Source organism: Lemur catta, chromosome 5, assembly GCF_020740605.2.
Source record: "Lemur catta isolate mLemCat1 chromosome 5, mLemCat1.pri, whole genome shotgun sequence".
NCBI classification, from domain to species: Eukaryota; Metazoa; Chordata; class Mammalia; order Primates; family Lemuridae; genus Lemur; species Lemur catta.
Window position 1 is genome coordinate 3,534,208 of NC_059132.1, and position 15,717 is coordinate 3,549,924.

At 41.2% G+C, this 15,717-nt stretch overlaps 1 protein-coding gene across 4 annotated transcripts in view; it reads right to left on the reverse strand.

Annotated features, from left to right (window-relative positions):
- The window catches only part of TRPC7 (transient receptor potential cation channel subfamily C member 7), a 121,781-nt gene that overhangs the window by 40,185 nt on the left and 65,879 nt on the right, over positions 1–15,717 (reverse strand). For 2 of the 4 annotated variants that reach the window (XM_045552659.1, XM_045552657.1), the window contains 2 exons: positions 14,088–14,252; positions 5,681–5,897 (listed from right to left, as the gene is read on the reverse strand). In XM_045552659.1, the coding sequence (XP_045408615.1) occupies positions 5,681–5,897; positions 14,088–14,252 (382 nt within the window). The remainder of the gene's footprint in view (positions 1–5,680; positions 5,898–14,087; positions 14,253–15,717) is intronic. The other 2 variants (XM_045552660.1, XM_045552658.1) reach the window with 1 other exon arrangement.

Sequence of the window (15,717 nt, forward strand, 5' to 3'; positions counted from 1 at the left end):
AAATGGTCCATCCAATAAAAAGAATTGAAATGTTTTTCTAAGGAGAAAAGTAATTTGAAAGCAGCAGCATAGAGAAGAGTCATAGCTTTGTTTGATGAAGATCTGCTTGTCTGTATCAAAATGGAGTCCTCACGGTAGGAAATATTCAAAAACATTGCAGATCTATTTACAAGACACTCCTCCTTTTTTTCTTAACAAACCTATGTTTCAAGCATACCCTATCAAAATTTGTGTGATAATTCAGTGAAGTAATAATTTTCTTAACACTGACATGTACTTTCATCTGTGCTTGTTCAATAGGCATTTATTATAAAAATGTTATTTAAAAAAACCATTGCTGTCTGGACAAAATAGTGTTTGTTGCTTTCCTCTGTTCCCAAATTAAAATTCTCAGTGTCGTAGTGGAACTGTTTTTAGCTGGGCCCTAGGAGAATCATAGGCTATAAGTTAGGGTGTTTGGATTTAATTTGGGAAGCCCTAGGTTCAAGTTCTAGGTTGGCCGCTTACTGGCAGTGTGGCTTTGGATAAGTCCCTTGTTTTGCTGTGGACGTCAGATGCTGTCTTTTGAAACTGAATGAAGTGGACTTTTGGGGTAACTTGAAGCACTAAGAGCTCTGTGAATCTGAAATGCAAATTATTTGCAGAAAACGGACTTTTCTGACTCTTATAGTAGCTCCTCATTGGGCATTGCAGATCGATCACTTCCTCCATGGTCAAATTCTGCGTCAGTCTTCCTAGATTTAAATATTAACTCACCCAGACTAATTTTAAATTATTCCAAGGCCGTAAGTAAGTAAAAGTAACATGGGCCCAAGGGTTTGAGCAGCAGGAATGCTTAATGAAAAAAGAAATGTGTGAAATTAAGTATTTTAGTGAGTGAAATTAGGCCTCCTGCTTCCACAGTGCCGAGCGTAGTTCAGCATTTTATATCCAGGCTGAGCCTCGTGGTCTTTTGCTTCCAGCATGTCAATCAGAGCAGTGTGCAGAGGCCAGGGGCGTGAGGGGTATGAATGCTGAGCACTTGAGCCTCCATCAGGCGAAATTCTCCTGGCTCAGGGATGCCTGGAGCCCGGAGAACAAGGTCACTGATAATTAAGGAGGGTGTCTGGCAGGGAAACAGGCTAGGAAGTGCCAGGAGCCCTCAGGGGAAGTGAGTAGCCTCATGCAGGCAGGTTCTGAGTAACGGCCTGCAGGCTGTGGAGATGGAGCTCTACAGTTCAAAGGCAGTGCACTGCAGTGGCTGCCTCAGATGCTGTTCAGAAGGGCTCCCTCTTCACCGTCCTGTGACACTTAAATATTCACATTCCTCAAATGGTCGTGGCCCCCAGGGCTACCAGTCTGCCCTGTTCTCTAAGGCCAACTTCTCATCCCTGGTCCAGGATGGGGTGTTCTTTGAACTCACAGGAGGGAGAATATGCCTGGAAGCTCCGAATCCACAGCCCCAACATCCAAACACCATCTCAGTGGCAGGTTCTTTGCCACAAATCTGGGCTTCAGACACATTCAGGGTTCATTTGTTTTCCAGGCAGGAAGATGATAGTAATATATTAAAAATTTTCTTGACAAAACTCCTCTTCTTCCTCCTCCTCTTTTCTAATTATAGTAGCCCACAATTATTGAGCACCTTCTAGGTGCCAGGTCCTGTGCTGAGCACTTTATAAACACTAAATCCTCATAATAGTCTGATGGCTAGGTGCTGTAATTATGCTTCCTTTACATGTGAAGAAGCACACATGTAATACTAATGTGGCTCTCTGTTATGCCTTTGCTTCAACTCAAACACTTGGAATTGTCCTTGACTCTCACATCCCATATACAATCCAGTAGTAAATATTATTGATTTTACCTTCAAAATGTAATCGCTATCTACCACCTTCTCACCAACCAGTTCGTGTCTGAATCATTGCAGTGGCAACCTAACTGGTCGTCTTTCTTCAGCTCTTATCCCACAGTCATCTGTTCTCTACACAGCAGTCAGTGACCCTTTAAAAATTGAAGTCATATGATGTCAGTTCTGTGCTCCAGACTCTCGAAAGGCTACCCCTCTGACCTCATCTCTACTTCTCTCCTCCTTATTCATCTACTCCAGCCATGCTAGTCTCTTTGCTGTTCTTTGAACATGTCCAGCTTGCCCCTGAATCCATTCCAATCCTGGAGTGCTTTTCACTTTATTGCAGTAGAGGGACAAGAGGGCATGCTCATACCTGCCCAGCTGCTCTGATAAGGTGGAATTTGAACAGAGACCTGGAGGAAGAGGCCAAACAAGTCATGTGGATATTTATTCAGCTTACCTCTCTCAATCAAAGAAATTTGGTTACTGACTAGATATTTGAAGATATTAAGAAATTACTCAATTTCTTTTAGGCTTGATAATGTTTTTTCTGGTTCTCTTTTAGAAAAATTGTTCTGATTTCTGTTACCAGCCATGATGGAGTAACAAATAGTGGGGGGCGGGGGAAGAAAGAAAGGAAAAAAAAGAAAAAGAACTATTTCCAGGCATTGGAAACAGGCAGTGCAGGACTGTGACCTCTAAGTAAAGTAAGTGAGGTAAGCCATGTGACCACCATGGCTTTCTTTCTAGAGGCACATTCCAGTTCACAGTGCATGGAGAGGGGGCCCAGAAGCACGGTCGTCAGTCTCCCTGAGTTGTGGAGACAGAGATTGGAGTTTAGGAAGGCTGAGATGAACTGATATTGTATGGCAGAGCTCCAGAGAGAAAGTACCATGCAAAAATAAGCAAGCAAACAAGGAAATAAAAAACTGAAAACTAAACAAACACAAGACTTCAGAAATTTAAATAGAGGTTCTTTTGAATGTTTGCTGTATACTAAATCATGAATATATAGAGGGTGAAACTCCACAAACCACTGCCAGGGAGCAGTAAGCTGAAAAATTTCCAGAGTTCACCCAGAGTGGGGAGATATTTGAGCTATGACCTTCCGGAGTTGATAGTCCTTGTTGATTACTCAGGGCATTCAATGGAGACCCCAGAAGTGTGTCTCCATAGTACAAAGATAAATAATCTTTATGGTAAAGCTGCTTCAGATCCACTCTAAAAAGTTTGAAAAGGATCAAACTGATCTGAAAGTGACGTAACAACCTGTCAGAATAAAGAAAAAACTTTTTAAAGGAAGACAACAAAACCCAGATGCTCAACAACATAACACGTAAGGTGTTCATCATTCAATCAAAAATTACTGAACATGTCAAGATGCAGGAAAACATGATCCGTAACCAGGAGAAAGATTAGTCAATAGAAATCAACCAAGAAGTGACAGAAATGATGGAATTAGGAGTCAAGACTTCAAAAGTTACTCTAAATATGCACGATATGTTTGAGGATTTAAAGGCAAATACAAACATGATGAGGAAGGAAGTAGGAGATATGAAAGATAACCAAATAAAATTTCAAGGATTGAAAATACAGTTATCTGAAATGAAAAATTTACTGATTGGGATTAAAATCACAGACACCACAGCAAAAAAAAAAAAAAGTGTGACGCATAGAAAGAAAAAAGATTTAAAAAAGGAAAAAGAGACCTTACCTTTTAGTGATACACACAAAAATGTTTACAGATGAAATTTTATGATACCTGGGGTTTGTTTCAAAATATTTCAGGGTTGGGAAGAATGGAAGCAGGGGAAGTACAGATGAAACAAAGATTGGCCATGAATTGCTAATTGTTGAAGAGGAGAGATAGGTCCATGGAGTTCATTATGCTCTTCTGTTGATTTTTGCATTTTCTTAAAATTATTTGTAACAAAACTTTAAAAAAAAATTATCTCAGAAAAAGTAGTTAGAATCTTTCTTCTGTCTGAAACAATAGGAAAGCAGTCAGTGAAAAATAAGTGCTTCTCTCTACAAAACTTCTGATACAACAGTCTTGAAAACTCAGCTCAGCTCTTATGGGCAAAAGCTGGAACCAACCTATACAAGTTGGGTTCCCTGTATCTGAAAACACATCCGTCTTATTGGGATAATTCTCTGACACTCAGAAAAAGAAATATGCAGACTCAGGAGGAAGTCATGGTTCAGGAGGTGCTGTTAACATTAGCAGCTATACCTGCTCAAGGGAAAGTATGGACGTATTTACCAGAGACTTCTACCTGGGATCCAGGTGCGAAAATGGGGTAGGTGGGTGATTGATGCTGTAAATACTTTAAGTTTTTTCCCATAAACCCAATGTGTGTTTTTTTAAAAAATGCCTAATGTTAAAATGTTTAATTTAGTTAAACCCCTGGGGGATGTACCAGGGAGAAGTGGGATGGAATTTAAATTGTGAAAATTAAGCCATAGAACTCACTCTCATGATAGACTTCAGTGTCCCTTCCCAACTTTAGTGCCAGTGACCCCACTAAATGAGCCTTTGGTCACAGGCTTTCTGGTTAATTGAAAGTCCCTGGGAAGCATGGTATACTGTCCTGCCTCTGCCATTTGGATAAGACCATTCTTCTCATTTCCTTTTACCTTTTTAGAGATCCAGCTTAGAGATTATTTTCCCAGCTGTTCTCACTGTGGGCCTCCATAGGATGCTCTGCAGTGGTTCAATTCTTGTAGCTCTCTTAGGGTATTAGCACAGGCCATGCCTTGGGTTATCTTTCCAAGTATTTGTTCTTTTGTGACTTTGTTGATTTACGGCACAGGCACTTTGACCGTGAATACATTTTGACTCAGTGTTTATGAACATAAACATAATGAAAATTATACCAGTACTGAATTTTTGTCAAGAATGCAAAATCTGGGGTGAACACCATTAAGCCAATTCAGTCTTAATACTGCATACATTTTTCATTCTTTTAAATCTTCTTTTTATTTTTATTCAAAATAATCCCATCAAATTCAAATATTTTTGACGTAAATCTTAAAATTTATTGGTAAGGTTTTGTGTATATACAATATCACTGATTATAGCCTTTGCAATTTTTAACTTTTTTCCTACCAAGCCTGATTTTTTTTACCAATCAATTTTGCAATTTTCAGTGTTAGAAAAATCTATAACACATTTTGCCATGTTCAGTTTTAGCCACTGTCAGTTTTATTTTATTTTGCTCATTCCCACTAGTAATAGTTCTTATGAATTGGGTAAAAGACAGATAGCCATTCTTAGTTAATCAATGAGGAAATTGGGAACAATTTTTCCTTGGCAGCACAAAATATCTCTACAAGGAGGAGTTTCACAGCCTTTGAGTACACTCATTTACACAAATAATGAGAAAATGTCACTCTCCTAACTTTTTGGATTTATATTTATTATCACAATTCTACTATAGGTCAGTATTTAGTGAGAGCAAAAATATATTTTAAGCTATGCAATTTTATTCCCTTTTTTAGAAGCAGAACTTGATTTCCTAAGACTTCCAGTAGACTATATTTAAATGATCAAAATAATATATTTCCCATGTGAAACTACTTTCAATACTTGTATAATGAATGTTCAATACATGTACTTAATGAATTTTCCCCGAACATTTCCTTTTAAAATTAGGGTATATATTACAAGTCTGTGCATCTTATATACCAGCACATACATAAGGTGATTTTGGATTTTTTTCTTGATTATCCACTCACCATTTTGTCTGCCAAGAGTGTGCTCAAGAGGAGAGGGAGACATTCAGAAGTCAGAGTTTAATAATGTACTATTAGGGAAGGAGAGGACAAAAGGTAGAGCGACTTGCTTACCTAAGACCCACTTCATGATGAGCATTTCTGTCCAGGAGAACTGTGTGGTTTTCACTCTGAAGATCTGTTTTGGATAGTCTGTGAAGGTTTCGTTTGGCAGGGTTTTAATGCCTTCAAATCGGTCTGAAGCATTCACAACTAACAATACCAAGAAGATTGTAAAAGAAACTGCATGGGCTACAAACTTCATGAAAGGGCTCCTCAGGGTTCGTCCTAGCTGGAAACAAAATGTATAAAATGCATACAAGACATGTTAGACTGGCAGTTTTAGGTGGATGCAGGTCTCTCTTTAGAACATTACTTTCACCAGAATTTAACCAGAGAATCCTCCATCTTAGACAGAAACTGCTCTCTGAACCCAGACAACATTTTGTCTTGCACTTTTATATGAGATGCTGCTTGATCAAATTTATTTTCCACTGACTTCAGTTTTTTTTCCTATTTAGAAGACTTAGTGGGAGAGGATAAAAGAAATTAATAGAGCACACTGACATATCATGTTACATTTCATTGCACTGATACACCCAACCTCATGGGTATGAATTTTATGCCCTTCAAATCTGGGAAAAATAATGTCTGAAGAAAGTTCACAATTTAAAGTGATACACTTTGGATATGCTCTGTTGCTGTTCTATCTGTTTACTTGGGTTTTATGCTTAGATTATTGTCTTCAATTGTTATCTCTTGGTGAATATGTTTAAAGTTATACCTTTCCCTCTAGGTTCTGCTTTAGCTGTGTTACTCTGAACTTTGACTTGTAGCATTTTCACTGATATTCAGTTATAAATATTTTTTAATTTTATCTTTTGAGTTTATTTTAAACTCAGGGATTATTTAGTTTCCAGACATATTTCCCTCTCCCTGCTTTAAAACATTCTAATTTTGTTGTAGCACATTGACAGAACATAGCTTCTATGATACTACTATGAAATTTATTGAGGTTTTTGTTTTGGCACGGTGCATCGTTAATTTGTATAATTGTTCCATGGAAGTCTGAAATAGTCCAAGAGATGTCTGTTAGGGAGTGAGCATTGGTTGCATCTTCTCCATCTTATGGCATCCCATCCGAAGGCTACTTGGATCTTTGAGGACTGAATTGGGAGCTGTACATTGAATCCTTGCTGACCGCCTGTTAAAGAACTCACCGGGGGCTCTTCCAGGTCACTGTCATTGTCCTTACCTATGCACCAAGCCTTATAGGTGAGACAGTAAGACAAGAGCAAACAGGAAAATCTTTTCTAAAGTTCAGTTCCTTTTACAGGGTAGATACTCAGTTATAACCAGTGACTGATTACTTGACATTCACATTCTGCCTCATTCAGGAGTCCTAGAGTGAAATGTCACCCAGGAGATAAAGTATTGGTTCAACAGAAGATAAATTACAGGGCTTTCTCTAGGTAAAATTCTCCTAATTATGACTTTGTTCAACATAACATTTATAAATCAGATGGCTTGATAATGTTCTTTTAATGTGCTTTAGTATGGTAATCATATACTTTATTATTCTAGTTGTTAATATAATGTGATTTATTATGATTCTGATGCCATAGAACCCATCTATTGTGATAAAGAAGTGCTAGTTTTTATCTTTTTTTAAAACCTGCACCTCAGGTCTGGACATTGGGAATCCCTGATTGTATTAGGATTCATCTGCATTCAACTGCATAGTTTCCTGTGACACTAGGAATAACTTCAGAAATATAAAAAGACGTTTATCTGACAATCATAGGCCCACAAATATAACAACATTTTAATGTTTAACTTTATCATTTACAAAAATAGGAACTGTAGATTATTTTTGGCAATAGGCAGATGGGTTTATTTCAGAATGCAGAGATTAGACATAAGGACAAATAAAATGTCTCACGTAAATTCAGTTAAAAAATTGAATTAAAACTATGTCTCACTTGGATTTATATAATATCAAATAGCTAGTGTGAATTTTTCAACATTTTAGCTGACAGTGTTGGCATCTTGGAGCCCCATTTCCCAACCAGGACCTTGGGATATTTTTGTGTGTCCAGGAGACAGCCTTAGGTAGTCTTCCCATTGTTTCTTGTCACTGTGTCCTGACTGAAGTGCTGATAAGAGATGAGGGAAGATGGAGAATGGCCGCAGGGAGAGGAGTGGAGAGTGGGGAGAGGGGAGGTTGAGGAGGGGGAGGGGATACCAACAGGGGCACAGGAATGTCAGAAAAAGATAGGGAACTCTGAGATAGACACAACTCTTAAGGGAGTGTTGGTCAATTTTCCCCAATCCTGTATCTGTGGACTCTACATAGTGTCTTCCAGTGACCACCTGGATGAGCATACAGAGTATAGCTCTCCATCTTCTCACCCAGGTCAGGCACCTGATTGCTGGAATTTGTATGTAACTGCACCCAAGCTGGCCTTGGAATTTCCCCAGAAGACCTGGTTTGAGGAATTTAATGTTCTCTTCTTTGTTACCTCCTTCAAATTGTTATCTTCTGGCAGAAGATGAGCTTGTGAAAATTATTATTTTCACTGCAAACCTGCAACAAAAAATCCTGGTAATGCCCTTCAGTGACTTGGGAGGTTATCCTGTGCTCAGTCCCTGCTTGATCTAGGTCATGGGAGGGAAGAGCGAGGTTAGGAATTCATGCTCTTTCCTATTCTGCTGAGTTTGAATGTGTATTTTTAACTGGTAAAACCTTGATAAAAGTCAAATGAGATCCAGTCATTTCAGTGGTTTTCTTTTTCTTTTCTTTATTTGTGAAATTCCCTATTTGACTCACACTGATAATTTTTGAAGCAGATTCCCCTAGGGGAAAACTTCCTCCTTTCACAAGGCCACCAGATGAGCCAAAAGAGAGGAGAAAAGTCAACCAGTATGTGCCAGCAGCTCTTAGCTGCAGAATCTTGAAAGCTGGGTCAGGTGTAAAAAGAGACGGTATGGCTTCAGCAGATGGGGCTTTAGCCGGCTCTGGCTGGAATGAGGAACTGGGCAGTCTGAAAACATGGGCTGAAGCAGCTCAGTCATTACTGGGACCTGTGAGCTGAGAACTTGTCAGCAAATCCACACTTATAGGATCTGGGTTTCTGGCTCAGCCCAAACTTCCTGGCCACTGTTTGACTGTGAGGAATATATGAATGTGACAGCAACTGAGTAGTGCCCTTGAATTAGCTCCAAACAGATTGCATTCATGGGCCCTCAGGGGTGGGTACCTGCTTTTACTGGCTGGCATAATTCTGTGCTCCATGCCACTGGGCCCTTAGCCCTGACCACAAGTATAGGCACCTAACTGGGACCTGGTGGCCTGTGGGTCCCCATATCCTGAGAAGGTAGCTATGGCTGTGATTATGGTAGATCACACAGAGAATGTTTCCAGCATTTCTTCTTGGCCTTGTGCCACCAGAGTCCCCCCCACCAAATGCCACCCTCACTTTCCGCCAGATACCAATGGTCCTAAGCAAGAACTCAGTTTATAAGCGGAATGAAGGCAAACTCGGACCAATCTTTCCAAAAAGAAACATGCACATCTTTAAGGTTGAGTGGTTCTCAAATGTTAGAGAGGTTCTGGCTAAATTAATGGCAGATTCCTCAAGATGCTTCTTCCAAACGTCTAACCTAGGGTTCAGGAATCTTCCCTTTTTCACTGTGTGTGTGTGTGTTTGTGGTGTATGTGTTCACTAGGTATCGCTAATTAGAGTATTCTCACATTGCAGTGTTAATCCACACTTTGTCCTGCGGCCTGAACAGGTGCTACGTGCTGGAGAGATTTACAAGGTAGGGCTTCTAATGAAAGAAAGGAAAGGGTAGAGTTTGTCATAAGGGGTAGAAAAGTGCTGCCAATTCTGAAGTTCTGAATCGAGTCCATTCCAAGGTCAGTTAGCAGCTAAGCTATTTATATGAGGCATTGAAGGCTGTGATGGTGCTGATGTAACTAGAGAGGGGTGTGTGTGCACATCTGCGCCCATGCACACTCAGTGTGTAAGAGCGGATGTGTGGAGCTAGAGACCCTGGGTTTAAATCACAGCTTTTGTTTTTTTTTGGCAAGTTACGTAATCTCTTAGTGTTTCAGTTTATTCTTCTATAAAATGGGGATAAAAATAGCACCTACTGCATAGGGCTTATGGAAGCAATGAATTATTTGATATGTGCAAAGCAGTTAGGACAGCACCTGGCGTAGTATGTGGCACTGGAGGGTCTCAGGGAGTTCTGCTAAGGGGAAATGTAAAAGAAACTTCACACAAAGGTGGACCGCCTTACGTATTTCTGCCATGAGCCTATGTGGGGTACTGTGTGCACCATGATGCTGGGCACTGGAGGGATGGAGATAAAACAAACTAGAAGAGTAGGACCTTCCTTTCAAAGCTGCTGATTTTCTAGTGGGGAGAGACGCTGGTTAACAACTGTGGTAGGTAGGAAATAGATGGAGATTACTGGGAGGAGTGTTGTAGGGCTCGACCTGGGCTTAGTGTGAAAGTGATCAGCTTCTGGTACTCAATAAGTTAGGATTTAATCCTATCCCAGCAGGGGGACAGGTGCTATACTGTGCTTTTGGACTTGGGGGCAGAAGCATTTGTAAAATAAGCCTATCAACGCTTTATTTCCTGGCACACTCCAAGCCAATGCTTCAGCCATTGCATCATGCTTTTCTTTAATGTAGTGTAGCCCTCTGCTAGAGCTAAATGTGGGAGAAACAGAGGCCTTGGGAGGCATTGTCCTCTCCTGGTTAGCCCTGGACCACGTGGTTTGAGGACCCCTGTTTCAAACCATTTCAGCTTTGGTAAGGCAAAGCAGAGATCTTCCAAAATTGCCTGCTCACTCATGCCTTCCTCACCAGATGCTCCTGTTTGGGACATTGGACAGGGGATAACAACTAACACTGTGAGATTTCTACAAGCAAGAGTTATGAGCAGTAAGAACTGATAGATCACACACAACAAAGATACCAGGTTGGATTCTAAGGTTGTTTACAGTTCTCCCTGCATCTCCTGGGACTCATTTTAAGGATAATTAAATAATGCAGCTTAACAGGTAACTCCTCTCACACTTTCAGAATTACAGTGTGTGCAGTTCCTCCGCATTTTCATGGTGCTGACTTCTGCCCTAATCCACTTGCTATAGCAACACTGTTTGAACCTTTGAGGATGACTGTTTTTCTTTCAGTTCTGAGGCTTTACAGGCAAACAATCTAAGTTATGAATCATAATGGGATAGCAAAGGATAGAAAACAGCCTTATCAGCCATAAAGGCCCTTTGGCATCAGAGCCCTTGTTGAGAGGATAAAGAACTCTCTAGGAAAAGACCTAACAGCTGTGCATCCATGTGGATAAGAACTCACCAGTCTCCCAGTGGGGTGCCTGACCTCACCCATGTTGGTGATGACAATGAGAAATGATAAACAAAATCACTGTTCTTTTTCTTGACCCTGAATAACCTGTCCATGCTCCGGGCCTGCATTTATCAGCATATGTCCCCATTTGTGACTTGGTTACCCTCTTCAGCCAACATATTAGTGAGCTGGATTTCTATTGACATCTTTAGCCTTATAATTTTCTCATTTAACTGTCTTTCTTAGGCACCTTCAGAAACTTAAAAGAGTATAAAAATAGAATTGACAGCCTTGGGAATTCAATAGGAAAGAAATGATGGGGTCATTTTGGAAGGCTAATCAAGTAATTTTGGTGTTCTTAATAGTCCCTAAATTAGGATGGCAACTATTAGGAAGTGAATGAACCGTTGGGTTAGAAACAGAAATCTCACCATTTGGTAGACTTTGATGAACATTAATAAGTTGATGAGTTTGGTAGTGATGTTTTACAAATACATTTATAAAAGAATATCAACGTCTAAATTCTTAGAAATAGGTATATTAATGTTATTAGAACATAGAATGTCTTCTCTGGAATGACATTGGCTTTTTCATGGCATTACAGTAGTGACCGCTTTGAATAAGGGATACTAACCTATGAACAGACTCTTCCACCATGTCTTCCTCTTGGGAGGACTTGATATTCTGGGCATTAGGATTCCTCACAGAGGGCTGGTTTTGTCACATGGCAGATGTGACCTCCCTGTAATCCCCATTAATACCTCTGCCATACTTGAAAAGATTTCTTTCTAAATGGTGAAAGGAGACACTAAAAATATCCTGACTGTTTTGTCTGTCTTTTGGCTGCCTCTGAGCAGGTTCAACAAGCTCTTTAATGAGGGGATCTTTCCTTGTAATGAGTGGTGGCACTAAGTCATCTCATGTAAGACTTGTCACTCAGTTATCGGCACACCCTCCATTGCATTGAGCTCAGACTTGGAATCCAGAGAGTGCAAAAAAGTGACAAGTGGCTTAAGGATTATATCATGTTTATCTTGAGTATTTTTTTTTTTTTTTTTAGTATTACTGGAAGTTCTGGGAGCACCAGTGTGAATCAAACAAGTATCTGAACAGAGGAGAGGAAGCCCCAGTTGTGGGCCAAACTCTCCTCCAGAGCAATCATTTCCTCCAGAATGTTCCAGAAGACTGCCATAGGTCTGACTCTCTATGCCCCATGGTGCTATTGGCTTCCTGGATTTACTGGGCCAAGAAATTCCAGAATTCCCTCTCCAAAACCACATACTTTTTTTATGGTATCACATTTGCATATTTGCCAAGATTCTTTTTCTCAGACCTGCCAAAAATCTAAAAACTTTAGTCAGCAACTGGCATGTCATCTATTCCTGAATCTTCCCCCGTGCCACCAGGCAGGCAGAGGCAAACCAGTTTGCTGGTGTTGGCTAGTCCCAGGTTCCTGGAAGCTGTCAAATTTAGCTTTGTAGCAAAAGTGAGGATTGGCAGCATTTTCTCCATAACATTGCTGCTATTTTAATGATTGAACAGCCTAGAATTTGTTCTGGGGCTCAGAGAGTGGAGGCAAGCGTCCCTATCCACTGAGGCTGTGGGTGAAGGCAAAGATCCAACTTGGAGTACAGACTAGATAATTCCAGCTTCAAAACATGTGCCTAAAACAGTGACCACCTTCAATCTGGCTTTAAATCTGGTTAATTTTTTCACTCACTGTGCTCTTTTCAGCTCGTAATGAAGGACGGGAAAAAACTATGTTCACCTACTCATATGTTATTTGGGGGATTCTGATTTAAAAGTCCCTGTTATGGTAGACTGCCACAGAAACAAAATCCTCAATAGATGTAAGGGTGAATACTGCAAATATTCCGTATGAGGGCTTTCGTTTTTAATGCTATTCTCCAGAAGGAGGAGTTTGAGGCTTGACCTTTCCCTGTGACCTGCGCCTACTCTGAGGCAGTCAGTTATTGCCTAACTGGTCACTCGGTCTCATCAGCAGCCCTGAAGTCTCAGGCGGGCCCATCATTCTGGTATGAGTTTCCCCTAAGTGGAGTTGACAAGAGGGTCGGTTCACTGGTGACACTTTTATTAACTGTATCAGCTGATCAGATTTGCTGGGGAACTAATCTTCCTGTAGTCATATTTCTCTTACTGAATGTTGATTACCTAAGCTTCATTCCTTTTTTGATACATCTCTAGGTAAATGCAGTTTTGGGATCATTCATGACAATCTTAGACCCACGAAACACATTTCAAAATTTTAAGACCATGGTTTGCTAACTCTTTTACAGGTGCTAACTCTTGTCTGAAGCTGGGGTGCTGGTGCTTTCTGTGGGTTTGGCCCAAACGGCAGGGCTGTGGGGGTGGGGGGCCGGCAGGGGGGCAGCTCGCACCTGCAGCTTCCACTCCTGTCACCGGTGGGCGCTTGACTCCCGCCCCCAGGGAAGGAACCCAGTCCAGCACTTTTGAGCTCCTCTTCTCTTTCCTTTGCCTTTTTCCTTCTTGTGACCTAATTAGCTGCCCACGTTGGCCAGAACCCCAACAAGGAGGTCGGGGAGACTGGGAAGATGCTGCGATGGGCCTGCGGTGCCCCAGCATGAACTGCACTGCACTCTGCCTAGTTCTCCTTTCTGAACCTACTTCAGGACGCAGATGCGTCATAATGTAATTGAGGCTGTGAAATGAGATATTCCATGAAAAGGGCTTAGCGAAGGGAACGTACTCGAATGTTGGCTGTTACTATTATCATGATTATAATTATTAGACTATGGGTTTGGAGGACATGCTTAGGACATTGCATAATTTGAGGAGGAAAAGTGCCTTAATTTGCTCTCGTTTCTGTTATTGATCCTTTAAAATTATGCCTTTTATATTAAAAATTTCTTATTTTATCACTCCTCTCTCTCTGAAAAAATGATTAAAAAGAGCAGGTCTTAACACTTTCCCTTTTATGTGGTTTTCTACTTTTGCCAAGTATGTCAGGACTATTATCTTTAAATTTGGGAAAAGATGAGCCACTGATTTGAACAAAATGGACTTCAGGTCATGCTAAGAAGAGAGAAGAAATAACCGCAAACGACATGCACCTTAAGCAGTCTGTACCTTGCTGCACGGAGCAATCCAATAGGCTATGGCGAGAAAAGGAAGGCCTATGGAGACTCCAAAGACAGCCAGGAATTTCACAGCGATAGACTGTTGACGCAAGCCTGAGAGATTTTCATACCACATGGTAAGCAATTGCTGCTGACAGTTAGGATGAGCAACGAACTGTAAAAACAAAACAAAAACAAAAACAAAACGCAAACAGGAAAATGGCATCGATAGCACTTGAACAGTATATAACCTAGGAGTAGCTTGGGACCGAGATGTTTCACCTGAGGGGTTGCCTGAGTGTTAGAGCCAGAGCAGCTGGGTCAGGTACCTGCTGGGGCTTTGGGGTTGAGGGACTTCTGACTTGGGGATGCTGGGGAGCTTCGTGTTGTGGCCAGAGGACACACAGGACTGGTCGAACTAGTGCTTTGCAAACTGAGGGCCTGGAGAAGTCTCAGGGACAGAAATGACAATCAACTTTTAGATAAATGCTCGTGCCCCATCCAGGCTGCTCAGCTGAACAAGGAAAACTTATCTCTGGGCAGAGTTCATTTGGGAAGCAACACAGAGGAATGGATGGAGCATGAATGGGGTTTTGGAGTCAGACATAGGTTTCAAGTTTGTTCTGCTATTTACTAGCTGGGTAATCTTGGGACAGTTACTTAACCTCTCTGACCCTTACTACTCTCAGCTGCAAAACAGAGCCTATCACACTGCCTTAGAGAATTAAGTAAGATAATGTAGAAAGGTTTTCCTATGTAAACTAAAGAAAAATGCTCAGAGTATTTTCAGAGAACTGGTTAAGGCTCCTCAGTGTTTTCTCACTGGATCTCAGTGGTGTTGGGCTGGGTTCCGTAGCGACATCGTGCACCTTCTCACCACCACCTCCCTCTCCGGGAACCATCCTGCCCTGATGCCTGGGTTACAACACAGACCTCGCGTGGCCATTTTACACAGTGTAGCCTTGCTCCCCACACCCCCTTGATACAGCTTATTGCACTAGGGGTGGAACCCTGACCTACACTGGGCCCATCAGGTTTTCTCTCCTGAGTATTTGGGACTATGATTGGGAGAATGTGTCTCTGTATTTAGTGGGGAGTTCGCATGTCACCTTGAGAGATCTGGGCAGCAGTCCTCCCCTTTGTGGACTAAGTATCAAAACGAATGAGTCAGAAAGAGAGAGGGAATGAGGATGTGCGGGAAGAGGCTGAGCTAGTGTCTGACCCTCTCTGGGGCCCAGCTGTGCTCTGCCTGTGTGGTCCATGAGACACCGCCACATTCATAGACAAAATCTTTCTTTTTCTGTTTGATCCAGCACATTGGCTTGAGTTGTTACAACTGAAACATTTCTTTTCTGCAAATGGTAGTTGCTACTTGGCTGTTTGTTAGTTTACCCTAAGTCCTAGCCAGTGGAAACTGCTAGTAATAGCAGTATTTAAGTAAAATTTCTGGGAATAAATTTAAGAAAATTATACTTATTAGCTTATTTTTTCCCCTGTGATAGAAGGGAGTCATTGCTTGCATTTGACAGGCCTGTGCTTTGGCCCCACTCAGGACACCTGTGTGTCCCAGGAGCACTGGGGCCCACGGACTAGAGAAGACAGACTGGGTATTTTTCAAAGGGGCGACTTTTCATTTTCAT